A 19,702-nucleotide genomic window follows, 5' to 3' on the forward strand; every position below is an offset into this window, starting at 1 on the left:
TGGAGTCATGATAATACCTCTCTCAAGGGGTTTTAGGAAAAGCTGTTTAACCTTTTAGTATCTTAGTTTCCTCATCTTTAAAATAGTGATAATACTTCTAGCAACATTTGGTTGTTATGAAGATTAAATGGTTTATATGTGTAATCTGTTTAGTACGGTATAAGTTGATATACATATGACATTTAAAAGATGCTTGGTAAATGGACACTAAGTAAACGTTACTCATTATTATAAAATACTAAGAACTTGAAAATAATGTTTTCTGTTTTTACTCGTAGGTGACTAATTATGGACAACTCAGACACATATTTATTGAACTTTAAAGGCTATAATTTTGAACCTTCTACTGTTGAGATTGACTTTCTAGAAAATCTAGATGATTTTGAAATTAGAGATGATGATGTCTTCATAATTACATATCCAAAATCTGGTAAGTTTGTAGAGTGTGCCACCTGTTATCAGTCTTCTCTCTGGTTTGGTAATACATGTTTACAAATATGCCCTTTTCTAGATATTAACAATAACCCAGGCTACATTTGGACCACTATTTAAGGTAAGCAAAAAAAAAAGTTAAATAAATCTCAAATCTTTATTACATAAGGCCATTTGAAATGCATGTATTGTCATTTTTGATGGCATATATGAAAAAATCAAATAGTGAGCCAAGAACAGATAATTGGCAAATGACCTGTTGGTTTGTTCTGAGAATAGAAGAAAATATATTTAAAAACCCAGTAGGATTTTTTGTTAGCAACATATCTCAGTCAGAACTAATTCCTAATATGCTTTTCAATTACTCTAATTGCTTTGTATTTCCCTATAATAAATGAAATAATTTTGCACTAAAGTAAATTGCCCTCCAATCTTACATTCCAAAAAAATCTTATTTTTTATGTTGTGCTTTTTAGAAAATAGGATGATTGGTGCTCTTGAAGCAATGTTGTACAGAGTAGTTAATGTTGCTTAAAGGATACACTAAAGTCTAAGTCAATATAAAAAAAAAAAAATTCCTGATTTTCATGAAAATATTCCAGTCCCTTCCTTTTACCATCTACTTTGAAATTTATGGTCTTGTTTACTTTGCCCAAATTAATAATGCAATGCCTTTTCCTTGGATTCTTCTACTCTGCAAAATTCATCAGCACATCTGATATTGTTTTTTTTTTCTCTCTCTCTTTGATGCTGGTGGCATCTCAATTGTTTTGCTTAATTTTAGGTTAAGCACTGCAGCTCATAAAAGTCTGTCTTTTACCCTTAATCCAGCCCAAGGTTTTGGGACACCACACAGCAGTCCTCAGTCTAGGCTGCTGGGTTCTTGCGTATCTTGAAAGAGAGATTAGTGACTCTCCCCAGGATTCACCATCAATTTTATCAAATCTGTTATGTCTATAATAAGTTGAGTGGTTACAATTACAAGATTGTTGGCATCTCACAACCTTTTAGAACATTAATTGCATGTTTGTGAACATAGATGCAAGAATCCTAAACCAAATATAAACAAAACAAATCTAAAAATGTTAAATATATTGTGACCAAGGTGGATTTATTTCAAGAGTCAAGATTGGTCTAAAAATGTATTAATGTAGTTTATCCACATTACTAGAGTATAAGAGAAAGCCTGAATTATCATCTCGATAGATGCAGAATAAGCATTTGATAAAATTCAGCACATATTAATAATGGAAACTGTTAATTAGGGAGAAAAGTGAACTTCTTTAATCTGATAAACAATATCTACCAAAAACTACCACAGACATCATATGCAATAGTGAAACATTTAAAATATCACATTTAAAATCTAGAACAACACCAGAATGCCTGCTATTGGTTCTTTGATTCAACATTGTATGAAAAAACTTACGCTATACCATTAAAAAAAAAAAAAAAAGGTGAAAGGAGCTTTGACCTCTTAATTTGTCTCTACTGCTAAAAGATAAAGCTTTAAGAAAGGATATTAAGGAAGGTGAAACAAAGGTAGCCACAGAAAATTGTACAAATGGACCTTATATGAAGTACAGGGAACAGAAAGAGCTGAAGGATTAATCTGAACTGCTACTATTGTGGAATCAGAACAACCACAGCTCTTTCCCAGTAAAAAGGGAACTAAGAGCACTTGATTTTATCTTTACTAATTTTAATGTAAAGTACAAATGAACAAAAAAAGTTGGACAAATTTCCTTGGCACACTTAGAATGGTTAAAAGAAAGAAAAAGCTTCCAATAATTTTGAGACAGATGACATTATTATTGACATTTTTTATAAAAAATTAATTCAGGGTTGAAAATGGGATTATTTATTTTTACAGGCACCATCTGGACTCAGCAGATATTAAGCTTGATTTACTTTGAGGGATATCGTAACGGAACTGAAACTGTGGACACACTTGATAGAATACCCTTCTTTGAAATGAATATACGCAAAGTGGACTTTCTCAAGAGACCATCCCCTCGCATCTTCGTTTCTCACCTCCCATATTATTTAGTACCAAAAGCTCTCAAGAACAAAAAAGCTAAAGTATGTCATAGAACTACTTTCTTCAAATATTTTTTTTCAGCCCCACTTATCCACATTCTTTCAAATGTTATTAGTATAATCTTTATGATATCATTTTAAGTATATAATTATGAGTATATACATAAGTTGAGTTACCACACTCATTATTTGGAGTGTAATTATATAACATACAGCAAAAATTCTTCTATGACAGCACGTGAAATTCTATTCTTTTTAATGGTATAGTAGAATTTTAATGTATGACTCTACAATATTGAATATATATATATGTTAATATTGAATGTATATTGATGGACAGGTAGGTTGCAGCAAATGTATATATCACATTACAATAAACATTCTTATAAATCTTTGCACTTTTTTGATCTGGTGAAATGTTTCCCCAAAAGTGAAGTTTTTAAGTTAAAGTGTTCAATTATTTTAAAGGTTGGTGAATATTAGCTACTTGCCTCCTATAATGCACCAACTTACACTTTTTCTAATATCATATAAGAATTTTTTTTTGCGCACACACTTACCAGTAACTGGAATTATCACTCTTAGCTAATGTACTAGGTTAAAAAAATCTCATTCTTGAGTTATTGGCAGCCCTTTTGGTTTTGGTTTTAATAAGTTTGAGCATCCGTTCATAAATGTCTAGCCTTTGAAATATCCTTTATATTCTTTCCCATGTCTTTTATTTATTGTTTTGTAGAAGCATTTATATGGCACAAATATTTTTCCATTTAATAGTTTACCTTTAAAGATTATTGAATGCTATTAACTTTTATAACCAATCTATCAATCTTTTCTTCATACATTATGGTATTTTGTGTCTTGCTAAGAAAAGACTTCCCCACCACAAAGATTATTCAAATACTTTCCAGGGTTTTTCTAATTAACTTTATGTTTTTATTTTTTATATTTAATTATAACCCATATCTGATACTGCATGTGATTTGAAATATGACCATTGAATAATATTTGCCCCAGGGATTTCCTCATTTGTAATGAGGAAAAATGTTATATTCTTTAATTTTCACATTTTTCAGGATATCAGCAGTTTTCTATTACATTGTTTTTTTTCTCTAAAGAGCCAACTTCTTTTTTTAAATATAATTTAATGTTTTCTACTTTATTGGTTTCTGCTTTCACTTTATTTTCTCACATTTTGTTTGCATTTATTTTTCTGTTTTCTTTAATTAAATCAGCATTTTCAGTATTTATTTTTAAAATATTGACATTTAAAAATGGTGGATACCTTTTTAGTATAGCTATGGATATAATTTTTTTAGTATCTAAATAATCTATCATTTCAGTTAGATTGTCTAATTGGTTCAAGTTATTTTGAAGATTTTTTTCCAAGTGTTTATACAATTTTCTGTTTTAACTTTTTCATTGTTGATTATTAGTATGTACTAGCATCAGGTAATGGTACCATAAGAGTTTTAATTTTTGAAATTCATCAAGAAATTTTATGGCCAATTACATGATCTATTTTTTTAACATGTTCCATGACTATATGAGAAAACAATGTATAGTCTCTGTATGGAACAGTAACACACACATATATAAAATAAATTTTGTTAAATAATTGTTACATTTATTTTGTTAATCCTTTTATCCTTATGTATAAAAGTAAATGAGTATAAATCTCTCAGTATGGTTGTTGCTAAATCAGATCTTCATAGACTTAGCAGAAATTCTATCATTTAAGATTTCCTAACGTGTTATTCAATATACAAAGATTTCTGTCCTGTGGGTCATTTCAAGCAAGTTACTTGTTGTCCTGTTAAATCATTTGGCCTTAAATTTTACTTAACTTTGTATGTTTATATGTCACTTATTTTTTATTCCATATGCCTTTGTTTGTTCTAGATTTTTAACATGATTTTCAACTGCATATCATTTTTCAAGTTGTGTGAGTTATTCTATCTGTTCTATGCTTTCTCCTCATTGAATAATTAGGTTGGGCCAATATTTTCTTATTACAATACATGCTGCTATGAACATTCTTGAGCATGTCTACTGGTACACATCTGCATGGGCTTCCCTAGAGTATATGTTCAAGAATAAAATTGCAAATCCACAAAGTTAAAAAATATTCAACTTTATTAAATGATGCTATTTTTTTTAAAACAAAGTAGTTTTACCTGTTTATGCTGAAACCAGTAATATATGAGTAATTTTTTTCTAGAAATTTTCCTATCAGACTTTTTAATTATTAATATCTGTTAATTATAAAATGGTATCACAAGCTGATCTGAGTTTGCATTTCCCTCATCAATAATGATGTTTTTTGATGTTTATTGGCCATAATTATTTTTTATTCTGTGAAATGATTATAATTTTGCCCATTTTTTAATTTCATTGTTTGTCTTTTCTTATTGATTTGTTTTATATATTTTCTGAATACTAATTAATTATTGGTTATATGTGTTGTTTCTCTCAGATTTTGTTGTTTTTTGTAACTTTATGGTATATTTTAATCAACAACATTCTGAAATTTTTAATGTAGTTGAATCGATCAATTTTTATTTTAAATAATTTTTTCTGTTTAGCAAATCTTTTTATTTTCCAAGACCAGAAATACATTCTTTATTTTTTAAGATATGAACATTTTGCTTTCATTTTTAATTCCTCAATCCTTTTGTAAATGATTTTTGTGTACGGAGTAAGGTATGAGGTGGAATTTTATTCTTTTTAATGGATAATTATTTCTTTCAATAGCATCTGCTAGTATTTTCTTTTTTCACTGATCTCAAATACTACCTTGGCTGCATATCAAATATCACTTAATGCTCACAGAGGGTAAATTGAAACAGCTTCTATGCAAGGTAGTTTGCGGTGTTAATCAACCTTACAAACAAATAGTTTCACTATTAGAAATTAGTCTTATATATTTGCACATGTAAAATGTCATGTGAGTAAAGTAATTTATTTCAACAGTCTTTATAATAGCAAAAAATAGGGCATAACTAAATTTCCATGATTAGTAGACTGGATAAAATAATTATACATTCCTATAATGAAACACGTAGGTATTAAAAAAAACTGTAAGGATAACCATGAATTTTTAAAAATTTTTTCTTATTCCCCCTGCAGATTATTTACATCTACAGAAACCCCAAGGATGTTTTGGTCTCATTCTTTCATTTTTCAAATTTGGTGGTTATCTTGAAACCTGCAGATAGCATTGAACATTTCATGGAAAGGTTTCTAAATGGAAAAGGTAACTATGAATTTATTTATACAAGCAATGTATTTATGAGGCAATGTTGCCATTTAGCCAAATTTTCAAACTTAGGGAATATATTTTAGAGAAATTGAGAAGGGTAATGATAGAAGCTGAAATACACGTAAATGGTTACTATTCCGTCAATTTAATTTGCCACCCAATTGCTTTTGTATTCTCACCAGGACCACTTTGGAGAGTGTCATGGTTGCAGAAGTATATTATTTAAAAAATATTTTGACTATATTATAAGAGAACCACAATATTTATCAATTTAAACTAGTTAGATCCATGTGTTCCAGGATAGCTAATGTTCAAAGTGGTTGTAGTTTTTCTGCTCTGTCATGGACCTATGGTAGGCCTTATATGGCAATGGTGGAATTTTCATTTCAACATAGAGGAGGATAGATTGATAGAAGAGGTTTGTGGAATGTGGAATCGGGCTCTTATTCATTTAGAAGATTATATTCAGGTTCATCTCATGGTAGATAGCTGAAGTTGCTATCCCAAGATCTTAAAACAGACAATAAAAGGAGAAATATGACATGTTTCCAGGTAGAAGAAGTAGGAAAAGTAAGGGGCTTACCTTGAAGAAATCTTCAAAATTAGTTCTTTGGGCTTCTTATTTCTGCATTGCTGCTTTCCTACATACATAAGAAAGGCAGGTTTCCATTAAAATCATGTAATTGTTCCCCAAAACACCATTTTTAAATGGTAACATAGATGTCCAGTGGTAGGAGCTTTATTTTTTCCTGAGGATTCCAGAACAGAAAAGAGAGATTACAGTTTGCTGTTCAGTAAGTGCAACATCTTTACCTTATCACTTACTCATTTTCCCACAGTGGTAGGAAGCCTTTGGTTTGATCACATCAGAGGCTGGTATGAACACAGACATGACTTCAACATTCTGTTCATGATGTTTGAGGAGATGAAAAAGGTAAGAGGAGAAGGTTACTTTTTAAAAAATTATTTCTTTGATACTTCTTTTTATCTTGGTCTTAATGAACCACATTTATCTAGTTTTCTTCGTACCTAACTACTTCTCAGCCTTCTTTAGGGATTTCTAATTTCCTGCCCATCCCTTAATACCAGTCTTCCTCAGGGCTCTCTTCTCACTGTACACAGTCATCTTTTGTGATTTCTTTTCCTGTACCATCTGTAGCAAACTAACACATCTAGAGCTTAAAAAAAGAGAAAAGTCACTTATGCGAAACACTGGGGTGAAAAGCCACTAAGATAAAAGTTAATTGGTAAGAGGTGGTTGTGTGTTTTATGATGCAAATCCTTCTGTTTTTTAAAGAGAACCTTGAAATGTAACTTTCATATAAATCACATAATGTTTACATTTTGGCATCCAATCAAAGCTGTTCTAATACATCGTGTAAACCAAACAAAACACATTTGAAGTTCACTATTTTGTGGTCTTTGATTGCTATGTTGATTTACTGTTACATAATTCATCCATTCATTTATTCAAAATTATTAAATGCCTACTATGTGACAGACACTAAATCATGAGACAACGAGGATTGAACCCTCTATTTATAGAATTTATAATCCAACAGGGAAGACCAGTATTCACCAAGTAGGTATATATACTTCAAAACTGTGGTAAGAGTTATTAAGGAAAAACACAGGTATATCAGTATATGATATAAGGGGATCTGGTATAGTTAAAAGACAATTATTTCTGGAAAAAGTAACATGAGAACTGCAAACTAATAAATGAGTAAACAAAAGGAAGAGAGGTAAAGGAGAATTCTAAGCCAAGAAAAGAGAATGTGCAAATTCCCTAAGGCAGTAAAGTACATGACATCTTCAACGAACTGAAGAAGTTAAAGAACAAGGTATCAGTGATGAAAGATTAAGGTGGAGAGGTGTGTAGGAGCCAGATTGTGCAAGGTCTGTAGACTATGTTCATAATAGCAATTTCTTCTATTTTAAAAGCAATAAGGAGCTCTTTAAGAGTTATAAGAAGAATAGCAATGTGATAGAATTAGTACTTTTAGAATTTCATTTCCATTAATCTGTTGAAAAGCAATAGTAGTAAATATAGGTGAACTAGTTAAAGACCAGGTTGCTAATCTACTGAAAATCATTGGTGTTTTGGATTAGAATGGTATTGAGACTGGAGAGAATGTAGAGTTTTAAGTCACATTTAGGAGATAAAAAGGAAAGGAATTACATATAGGAAAAAATGGCAAAGACTAATGTGTAGCATGCCTCCTATATGTCTCGTTCATATATCTGTGTAGATAATGGTGTCATTCATGAAGGTATTTAGGGAACATTGAAGCAGGATAAGGCTAGTGGTAGAAGACATGAGGTTGGTTTTGACATATGGAGTTTGAGGTGACTTAGAAATATCCTAATGAAGATATTTGGAAATAAGTAGAAAATACAGGTGTAAAGCTCAAAGAAGTGTTCTGGGCTAAAATATCAATGATATTAACTTGAGCATCATCACCGTATAGTATATAACTGGAACTATGAACCTGGATAAAATTGAGAGTGGAAAGGGGGAGGGAGACAGCAAGAGGGAAGAAGGAAAGCAGGAACAAATGGAAGGAGGAAGTGGAGTGGAAGAAAAGGAAAAACTAGAATCTGTTATTGAGAGACCTTAAGATATAGGTTTGGGTAAAGAGAAATGAACCCACTAAGGAAACAGAAAAGGATCAGAGAAGTAGAAAGAAAAGGAGGAATTTGTGGTGACATAAAAACTAAGGGAGTATGTTGAGAAAGATCTTTAAGATCTTTTTAAGATATTTAAGGCTGCCGAGAAGTCGAGGGAAAAAAAAGAGAGTTTAAATATCCATTAATCTAGTGACATGAAGTATAATATGAGGCATAGTAAACCAGATTGGAGTAATTTGGGGAATAATTGGTGAGTCACAAATATATATCACCAGTCAAGATACATATATATTGTAACTATCTTTCTATATACCTACTTTTATATCTAATATTTGGACTTCAAACAAATCATGTCCAAAAACAATTTATCTCCTTCAAACAAAAGCTTCAGTCTCTCCCTTTAGATGCTCTGTAATTCAAGTGACCTTAATTAGAAACCAGGCTTCATAAGCAATATCTCTTTCACCCTTGTACTTCATTTTATCAACCAATCAACAAGTCATGTTAACAATTTCTGTAAACTTTGTAGAAGACACATCTTAATTTAGTGTATATTGCTCCTTCCCTAGTCCAGATCATAATTATCTTTTGCCTATTTTCCACAGCAACCTTCCCAATTGGTCTACCTGACTCTGGCCTCAGCTCATCTTCATTTATTCTCCATTCCTCAACCAGAGTTATCATCTCAAAATGCAAATCTTATTTCTTCCCTATTTTCATATTTGAATTCCTCCATAAGAATGTGCTCATAACAGCATTAGTAAACAATAGAATTTACTGACGACTAGGTCAAAGACCACAGAGTAAACTATGCAAAATCTCTTGACTATTTCTCTATTTTGTCACCAATATACCATCACCAGGTATCACTTTTTTCTTCCTTTCCACTAAGTAACCCATTGTTCGTGTATTTTTGATCTAGGATTTTCACCAACCCTTAAGAAAAATGTTCTTAACTATATGATAGGGAGAGAATCTTCTTTCAACTTCACTTGTCAGGAAAAATAGGCTTTAGTCAACTTGGGATTTTCTGCTTTAAAGCCCTTTGTAGAAACACATCCTAATTTCCTCAAGCAATTAGCTATCCATCAATGTAGATGTAGATTTTGAGGTGTTCTGTTGTCTACTACTTTCCTTGAAAATATCTTGGTAATTTTACTTAATACTGTTTATGCCTGGTTCTCCCACAGTAATTGCATCAGAAACACCCAAAGCCTATTTAGCTTATCTCAGAATTTTGCACATTTCCCACTGACTTAGAGGTTATATCCTAGGGACATAGTGACTACGAAGAGTCATTTACTACTTCATTGTCTCAAGTATCTTGCAGTATGTAGTTGGCATGGAGGAGGAATTGCAGTAATGTTTGGAGATTCATATTTACATATAAAAACTATAAATAAAACCAGAGGTTGCTATTATAAAAATAAGGATAGTGGTGCTTATTTGGGGGTAGACGGCAAGGTTTATAATTATGAAAGGGATGTGTTTGGTGGAGTTTTGGTAATTCTACTTTTAATTTTTTAAGGAACCACTATATTATTTTATATTCCCATTAGTAATGCATAAGTGTTCCAGTTTCTCCATACCCTCATCGCCACGTGTTATTATTATTTTTTTATTAATAGCCATCCTAATTGGTATGAATAGTATCTCATTGTGTCTTTTTATTTGTATTTCACTAATGATTAGTGATTTTGAGTCCAATCACTTTTATGTTTTCCAAAATGTGATAAAGATGTTGGGCTGTAACTCATACATTCCGTATAAGCTGAATAGTTTCTCATACCCACAATTCTGTCAGGATCTCCGAAGTTCCGTGCTTAAAATGAGCAGTTTTCTTGAGAAAGAACTGAATGAAGAGGATTTGGAAACTATTGTGAAACGAGCTACATTTCAGAACATGAAGTCTGATCCACTAGCGAATTGTGAGGAGATTCTAAAACATGAAATTGGGAAAAGAACAAATGACTCATTTTTTCTGCGCAAAGGTGATGCCAGGGGTTTATAAAAGCCAGTGTTGAGACTTTACTTGAGTTCTTGGTTCCCTACCCTAATGAAGGAGTGCTTCTAACATATCTCTCCAAGTACTGTCATTTGGGCCCTAAAGAGAATCAAAGATCCTCACTGAAAATGGCCCTGAAAAAAATATGCCAGAAAACTGAACAGTTCTTTAGTACAGAGCCTGACACTTGAACCTAATTAATCGATATTAGGTTTCTTCCTTCTAGTCCACATGACCCTAATCTAAAATGTGTTAACAATTCTTACCTGAAGGTGATGGATATATGTGACCAGGACAGCTCATTTTCCTTTATTTCTTCTAGATCATTCTAGAAGTAAACTCAATATGTTTTTTGTTGTGGGGGAGGGAGTTTGGGTTAAAGTTATTTCCTCATGTGTCATCTTTATTCATTGGAAAAAGTAGATTAATACTTTATTAACCTGATGTGCTTTGAATTCAATTATTCAACAACCTGCAATACATTTTTATTGTGCTTCTACGATATGCTAGGAATTGTTGAGAATGAATATAATTTCCTCCTGACACTCAAGCTCAAATAATTTTTTTAATTTGATCTTTTTAATGTACATTTTTTTAAAAAACATAATTTGTATTTATTTTATTCCTATTTTATTCACTAATTTATTCTTCTTAGCATTTTGATGATGGACATTTATTCTTAGTTATGTAAAGATCCTATTGAAATTGCTCTTGATATTGCTATTTAAAAAAATTGTTTCTTCTTTTGTCCCATTTATTATCAACTTTCACTTCTCATTTCTCATCTAGATCAAACATAAAGAAATTCTCATGTCTATAATAGCTTGCTAACTGTTCCAAATGCCACTAATAATGCTTAAACAAGAACATTTGAAAGCTAAAGATGCCAAATTATTATTCATTTAAAAATTGGTTTGATAGTTTCTAATTTCCATCAAGTAAAACTGAAACAATGGCAGCTCTGAGCATCCTCTGTGATCTTGACTTCATTACTTGAAAATCTTTAGGTTTCATATTTTTCAATTTTAAAAATGAAGAAATACTGATATTGTAGGGTTGTGTTAAGAATTATGTTACATGATAGATATAGTTTGCCAAGTATAGTACCTAGTATTTGGTAAAATATATGTAAAAATTCTAATCTAGTCATATATTTAATTTTGTTTTTCCTTCTAAATAAAGATTATAATTTAATGGTAGTGGTAAGTGGAAGTATAATAGATAAGGAAAGTGGACTTTGGAAGTGTTTTTAAGTTTGTTTCTTAGTTCATTTCTATATATGGAAAAGTGAACTATCAAACCCCACAGAGAACTAATAGATATTTAGCTTGGCTTGAAGAAGAGATTAAAGGGGGTTGGAGGAAATTCTTGCTCTGATTATGCTACTTACGCAGGCACTGATCATGTGCTTATTCCTCTAGGTACAATTGGAGATTGGAAAAATCACTTCACAGTGGAGCAAAATGAAAGATTTGACAGAATATTTCAAAGGAAGATGAAAAATATTCCCTTGAAGTTCATCTGGGATATAAATGAAGAATAGAATCAGTGTAAAAAAAATTCTATATAAATCTACTAATTAGAGAGCATATTTTAATGTGTACATTAATTTTTGCTACTTATGCAAATGTCAATTATAAAACTTCATAAATAAAAAAATGAGTAAAATGTGCTTAGATTAGTTGCCATGAGTTTGATATACACTTTGAAATTTCAAAAATTAAAATGCTTTAGGAGATAATCCGTATTGACAGCCTGTATTACAAAGTGAAAAAAAGAGAAAGCATATGATGTGAATTGTAAATGTCTTGAGTTTTCTGTACTGTGTATTTTTTCTTTATCTATAATTAAATTTAGTATCAATGAAAACTTAAAAATTATTTTATTGTAATTAACCTTTAATTCTTGGTTTGAAATTGATGGGAATAGCAAAATAAATAGAAAACTCATATGTAAGCATGTGCGTCTGTTTAATAATTTACCAGATCACAAAATTTACACTAAAGGTCAAAGGATCAAAGATAGATTAATCATCTAATGGTTCAATCATTTAACTATCCGGATGAAAAAATATTACTCACTAAACTAATTCCACATGTATTTAATAGTTAAATTTAGTATAAAATCATTTTGAATGACTAGAAAAATATAGGTGAATTTGTTTATAATTTTCACACTTGAAGCATAAAAGTAGTGGAAAAAACTTAAAAGAAAGATTTACTAAATTTATAATCATAAATATTTCAAGGTACCACCATCCATAATAATCAACAAATGAAAACAACCAAATGTCCATGTATAATAAAATAAATAACTATCGTGACATTTCATATAAGCAAATACTATATATCAGTAAGGATGCACAAATTAGAACTATATGGAAATCATATATGAATCTTTGAAACAATATTCAGTGGAAAAAGCCAGACACTTATTTCATGATTCATTAAATAATATTTAAAAACAGGTAAAATTAATCTATAGATAGAAAGAGAGTGGATACCTTTTGGGGATGGTGTAGTAACTGAACAGACATATGAGAGAATTCTTGGGGTCTTGGTATATTCTATTTCTTGTTCTTAGTTCTGGTTCCATGGATGTGGTCACTTTGTGAATATTTATCCGACTGTACATGCATAATTTGTGATTTTTTACATATTTTTGTAATAATTTAATAAAATTTATGAAATAATTCATAAATATGAAAATTTTCTATAAGACCAGTCAAACAAAAACTTGTAGTTTATAGAAAAGACAAAATGAATTCATAATTAGCAAAAGTTTAAAAACTGGGCAATGCTCAGTAATAGAGTAGAATGAAATAAACATTCTCATATATTTTCATGGGAACTAAAAATTAGTTCAAATCTTTTTTATAACAATTTTAAAACAGAATCAAAAGTTTAAAAATTGTCACAGTCCATGATCCTATAATTTCATTTCTAGGAAACTTCACAATTCTTATTTAATTAACTCAATTTTCTGTAATTTAAATTTCACTTTCACTATATTTCTTTTTTAAACTAACATATTTTCCTGTATCCATGCAATTGACTTATTTTTATTCCACAGGTAAAACATCCAGTTACATCTTTTTTGAGAACATGGTCTGAGGTGTTCTCTCATTTTTGAAATTTTTCTCCTGGCATCTTGATGAAGCACTTTGTTGCAAATGAGAATATTCTATTTGTAACCAGTTTATACAAAATAGGGTACTTCATTAAAAGATTAATGGAACACGAGAAAGGAATTGTCTTGAACTTCCTGAGAATCTAAAACCAAAAAGTATGAAGCAGTCGGGGATTCTGATATCTTTTCACTTTCTCTCTCTCCAATCATGGAATTCCATGGTCTCTATCTTTGTGTTTGTTATGTTAAGGATATATTCTTCTCTCCCTCTGTCTCTGCAGAGATAGACCGGTGTTGTTGAATTCAAATTCAAATTCCACGGAGAGAAAATGAATGGTGTAGTTTAGGTCACTAAGCTTCCCCAAGCAGACAACCAATGTCAAGGCAAAACAGTCATGGAGCACAAACAGCACATTGAACCCTGTACCATCCTTGAAAGGATGAGATAGATAGTGAAAAAAAAAATTATACCTTATATGGCTTGAATTATACCCCACCAAAAGATATATTGAAGTCCTAACCTCTATTATCTCAAAATGTGATATTATTTGGAAATAGAATCATTGTAGATTTAATTAGTTATATTCGGATACTGGAGGAGTGGGGGCCCTTAATTCCATGAAACTAAGAAGAGGAAAGAGATACAGAGTGAAGACAGCCATGTGACAACAGAGGCTGAGTTTCCAGTGATGCATATGCAAGCCGAAGAATAGCAAAGATTGCAGGTGAATACCAGAACCTAAAAGAGGTAAGGAAGGATTCTCTCCTATAGGTTTCAGAGGAAGTATGGCCCTGCTGATGTCTTGATTTTGCACCTCTAACCTCCAGACAGTGAGACAATACAATTTTTTTAAGCCATCTGTATATTGGTATTTTGTTACAGCAGCCCTAGGGATCTAATACAATACTCTACGATGCAATTAAATAATTGCTATTCTACACCACAGCTATTAGACCGGTTCTGAAGCCAAACCAAAGGAGTCTATAAGGTAGCATACTGTTGATTAGCTCTGATGCATAGGAATATACCTAAATACATGTCAGCAATCACTGTAATAACAACTGGGGATATAAGTTGATTCTCACCACTCCAATTCAGCCTAGCTAGGACAATAAGGCAAGAAAAAGGAAATAAAAGCTATAAATTGGAAAGGAAGAAACAAAATCATCAGTTTGCAAATGATATAATAGTCTATGTAGAAAATTCCAAGGAATTAACAGCAACAAAATACTACTGGAACTAATAAGTGAGTTTTGCAAAGTTGCATAATACAAGTTCTCAACACACAAAATCAATCATATTTCTATATGCTAGCAATAATAAATTGTAACAAAATTAAAAAAATAATACTATTTAAATGACTCCAAAAAATGGAAATATATAAGCACACATCTAACAAAAAATAAAGAGGTACTGCATGCTGATGAATAAAAAATGTACTCAATTAATGGAGCATTATACCATGTTCATTGACTGTAAGATTTACCATAGAAAAGATGTTGATTTTCCCTAATTAATCTATAAGTTAGAAATAAAATTCCTACCAAAATCCAAGTTAGATTCTCTGTAGCTATAGAAAAGCTAATTCTCAATTTTAAGACTATATAGCAACAGTTAATCACGATAGCATGATACTGGCAGAAGAAAAGACACATAGACCAATCGAAGAAAATAGAGATTCCATATACAGAGCTTTGCAAGTATATCAGCTGAATTTTGACAAAGGTGCAAAAGCAATTCCATGGAAGGATAGATTTTTCAATAAATGCTGTTGTAATAATTGGATACTCATAGACTAAAATAATGACAACTGACCTAAATTCATACCTTATAAAAATTACCTCAAAATGCGTTGTGGATCTAAATATAAAAAATAAATCTATTAATATGTTTAGAAGAAAGTATAAAAGAAAATATTCATGATCTAGGTATATGCAAAGGGTTCTTAGATTTGGCAACAAAGGCATGATCCATAAAAGAAAGATATGAAAAATTAAACGTGATCAAAATAAAAAAAAAAACCTTTGTACTGCAAAAGACCTTGTTAGGAGATGAAAGCCATAGACTGGGAGAAAATATTGGTAAATCACATAACTAATAAAGGATTTGTATCCAGAGTATAATTAATTCTCTAAATTGAACAGTAAGAAAACAAACAGTCCAATTAGAGAAAGGGCAAAAGACTTGAAAGACATTACCAAAGAGGATAGAGGAATGGCAAATAAATAGTTCAAAAGATGTGTATCACCATTAACCATCAGAAAAATGGAAATTAAAGCTACTATGAGATATAAGTACATAGTTAAAAATAAACTGAAAAATATTGACAATACCATGTGCTAGTAAAGATGTGGAGCAAATGGATCTCTCCTGCATTGCCGGTAAATATACAAAATGGTATAGCCACTCTAAAAGGCAGTTTGGCAAGTTCTTATAAAGTTAAACATACTTAACATGATTCAACAATCCCACTGATGGGTGTTTATCCTAGAGAATGAAAACTTACATTCACACACAAACATGAAAATAAATTTTCATAGCACTTGTTTGTAACAACCCCAAACTAGATATGTCTCAAAAGTCCTTCAATCAGTGAATAGAATTTTAAAAAACCCTATAGTATATCCATACTATACTTTTACTCTGGTAGGAGGTGAGATAGAATTTAGAGGTCTCCAATTCAACCTCTCATGAATTAGAAACTCTTTCTGCAATAGCCTGACCGAGACCACACTATTTCTGATTAAATCTTAGTATCCCAAAGGGCACACCACTCCTGCAAGGTAGCCAATTCAATGTTCAGGTAATACAACTTTGCAGGAAAGCTGTTATCTATAAAATGAGCCAAAAATGAGAGTGAAATGCCTTGAAGTTTTTGGACATGCCTCGCCCTTGATCATAGCAGGATCTGAGTACCATGCAGGGCACCTGCTATAAGCAAGGCAGTTTGCATAATTAATTCTGTAAGTACTCACAGTAATCTTATGGCGTTCATGTTACGATGCCTATTTTATAGAAGGAACTGGGCTCCTGGGTATGCAATATGACCCAGTTTACACAGTTAACAAGGAGCAGAGCCAAGATTTCACCCAGGTTTGATTCCAAAACTCATATCTTCTCCTCTCTTCTTGACTGGCTATGTGTGCTGCATATCAGAATAATGGAAGAGGAGAGAGGCGAGAATGAGATATGATTATGAAAATTTAGGAAAAAATGGAAATTCTATGAAATTGACTGACTGAAATCTAATCTATTCAATTTAAAATTTGGGATGATAAAGAAAGCTGGGAATTTACTAGAACTGGCCTAAGAAAATAACGAATGCAGCCAATATACCATAAAACTAAGTAATTGCAACTTTGCATGATAAAAGAGGGATTGTATCAAAAACAAGGCAGTCTTCCAGAAAGTTAATTAGGGAGAAGCCGGAGAGTGAGAGATGCTGAGGCAACCAGCCACGAGGGTCCGAGAGCCGTTGGGTGGGCGCGAGGGCCTTGACACCTCTGCCCACCGTGGGGCAGGTGGCGAGCTCCTCACTCATTCTGTGGGTTTTGATCCCCCACTCGCACCAAGGTGGCTGCTGAGAATCCCAGTAACAAAGAGAAATACTCAATGCTCTCCAGCACTGACGGTGGACAGGTAACCCGTCAGAAGGAAACTTTACCTGCTGAATCTAGCTTTAAATCGAAAAGATGTCCAGGTGCGGTGAGATCTGACTTATTAAAGTTTAAGAAAAGCTCCAAGATTCCTTATAAGGCCATTGCCTGCGCCACCGTGCAGTTTTTGACTGGTGCCTTTCTCATTACCACCGGCTGCCTCCTGCTGGCGGGCTACATCGGCAAAGTAGGCGCCAAGAGGGGCGTTGCGGTTCTGATTGTTGGCATCCTGGTGTTCTTGCCGGGGTTTTACCACCTGCTCATCGTCTACAGAGCACATCGAGGCTGCCAGGGCTACTCCTACCAAGACCTTCCGGACTGTGGCGACTAACCTCCCCACACCCAGGAGAAGCGTCCCAGATGGGGCTGAGCGAAGTAGGCTTTTGGCAGAAGCTATGGAAATCTACGCCTAAGGATTAAGGAATTCTAAAGCTTTGCAGATACTTAGCAAAACTATGGCCGGATTTCATAAATCCTTACCCAAAATGTTAATCGAGTTTATAACAAACAGGAAGTTAGGGAATACTCTATTTTTATTTTCCTGGCCCTGGCCAAAACTCCTGACAAAATTTTCCATGTGAATATGAACAGTAGAAGACCAGCAATGTTAATTGTATGGGGAAGTAAAAAAAGTATTCTGTAGAACGAAATGTTGCCTCCATCAGCCTATTTAGCGGAACCTTTCTTTTAAATAGTCCTCATTGATAATTTTATTTAGTGGCAAATGGAAAAATGCAGTATGTCTAATTTCATATTACTAAGTTAATTTATTTGGAAAATTTCTGAGTATCTTATCCCCTACACTTATCTCTAACTTTGTATTCTATGGATGATCTTGGTAAAATCATATATCAATTTAGGAAAAATAAAAAAACACTACATTTGTGTTGTGTGGAGTGCCCATGAACTTAAAGTCAGAACTTTTTAGCAGTATAATCTTGGACCAATTACCTTAGTACTCTGAGACAGAGTTTGGAACGATAATTCCTACTGTTTGGGGTTTCAGTTGGGATCAAATAAAGTATTTTATACCAACAACATGGAACATAGATGTTCCCCAGAGTGTTAATTTCTCACTGTAAAATAGGGTTTTGTAGAAGACTACACTTAAAATCAACTAAAGCCACAAGTCAATTGCATCTGTTCACTTAAAGCTAACATAGAGTTGCTCACCCAAGAGAATTTGTAATCTGTAAAGTTATAATCTCAGTTCACATCAGGACACGGGATTGCTTTTTATTCGTATGAGCTTTCTCCTCTTGAGTCCTATATAGCAGAGGTCCCTAACCCCCAAGCTGCTGGAGACCTATACCCATCCCTGGCCTGTTAGGAGCCAGGCCTCAAAGCAGAAGGTGAATGGAGGCAAGCGATCAAGCTTCATCTGTATCTGCAGCCTCTCCCCAGTGCTAGCATTGCTGCCTCAGCTCCACCTCAGGCATTAGAGTCTCATAGAAGCCCCGGTCCTTGGTGCAAAAAAGGTTAAGGACTGCTGCTATATAGGACTAGGGCTGATCCAGGATGCAAAAGCTTATATAATTTAGAAGAGAGTCTCATAAGAAAAAGACTATACAATTATAAATTCGAAATTAAGTGCAGGGCATGGCAAGGGGACTGTACAAGAGTGGGGTCCTGAAGTTTAACTCTCATAAGTTTCATCGTAAATCTGACTATGATAGAGATGAAGAAAGGCTCTAAAGAAAAAGACTGAATGTGGTATATGTCTGCAGTTAAGGCTGTGGCTCCAGATTAAAGGAAACGATAAAGCAGTAGTGTTTTCTTGACTAAACGATATCATCCTATAAAAAGAAATACTTTCTGAAGTATTGTAGATAAACAATGTAGACTTAGATTTGTACAAGATAAAGAACAGAGCATATTTTCTGGAAAAAATACTGGCAATTCACAAAGGAGAAGAGACTCTCACCTGTGTTATCTTTAGGATAAACAAAATGTATCCAGCATAAAAAAAGAGTTTGGTGGTCTTCCATGGGTACTATATTATATATTCAGACTTATAATGAATGGGAAGAAATGACAAATGTCTAAATATTAGTTTGAGATCTATCACATTGTACTAAATGAACAAGGATAATATGAACTGTAATTTGTTTGGGCTCTGGTAGCCTCATTATATCCTCCGTCTTATTAGAAACCACAGCATATATATGGACAAGTCCATTGGAAAAGTAACTGGTAAAAAGTCTACTGCAACTTCAAAATGAATAATTAGTAGTATAAGTGACAGTCATGTAAAGAAAGTGCCTATCGAATACATAGAATAGTTAACCTGTGCAAAGTTAGTTAAGGAAAGCCAGTTTAGGAATCAAAGATACCAATAAGGTCAACAGTGTAAACTTTAGTCCAGAGATAAACCTTATCACCAAGAGAACAAAGACAAAAGGAGTGTCAGAGCAATATCATATATAGATACTAAAAATCCAAGCATTGTTTTAAATCCAAAAGTTTCCCGCGTTTGATTGGCGCAGACGAGACGCCTTTGCCCTCTAAGTGTGAGTCTTGGGCTGTCCTGGCCTTCTCCCTGGAACCTG

At 32.6% G+C, this 19,702-nt stretch overlaps 2 protein-coding genes across 2 annotated transcripts; both read left to right on the plus strand.

The window, feature by feature from the left end:
- Positions 1-288: 288 nt before the first annotated feature.
- LOC102882033 (amine sulfotransferase-like) lies at positions 289-11,910 on the plus strand. The gene is made up of 6 exons (XM_025042393.1): positions 289-430; positions 2,306-2,514; positions 5,599-5,725; positions 6,571-6,665; positions 10,167-10,353; positions 11,789-11,910. The coding sequence occupies exons 1-6, from the start codon at positions 289-291 to the stop codon at positions 11,908-11,910; spliced, it is 882 nt and encodes a 293-aa protein (XP_024898161.1).
- Positions 11,911-15,125: 3,215 nt separating this feature from the next.
- On the plus strand, positions 15,126-17,484 carry LOC102884136 (transmembrane protein 230-like). The gene is made up of 3 exons (XM_006926192.2): positions 15,126-15,222; positions 17,051-17,136; positions 17,224-17,484. Exons 1-3 carry the CDS (start codon positions 15,126-15,128, stop codon positions 17,482-17,484), a joined length of 444 nt encoding a protein of 147 aa, XP_006926254.2.
- Positions 17,485-19,702: the final 2,218 nt, after the last annotated feature.

This window comes from Pteropus alecto, unplaced genomic scaffold, assembly GCF_000325575.1.
Source record: "Pteropus alecto unplaced genomic scaffold, ASM32557v1 scaffold79, whole genome shotgun sequence".
NCBI classification, from domain to species: domain Eukaryota; kingdom Metazoa; phylum Chordata; class Mammalia; order Chiroptera; family Pteropodidae; genus Pteropus; species Pteropus alecto.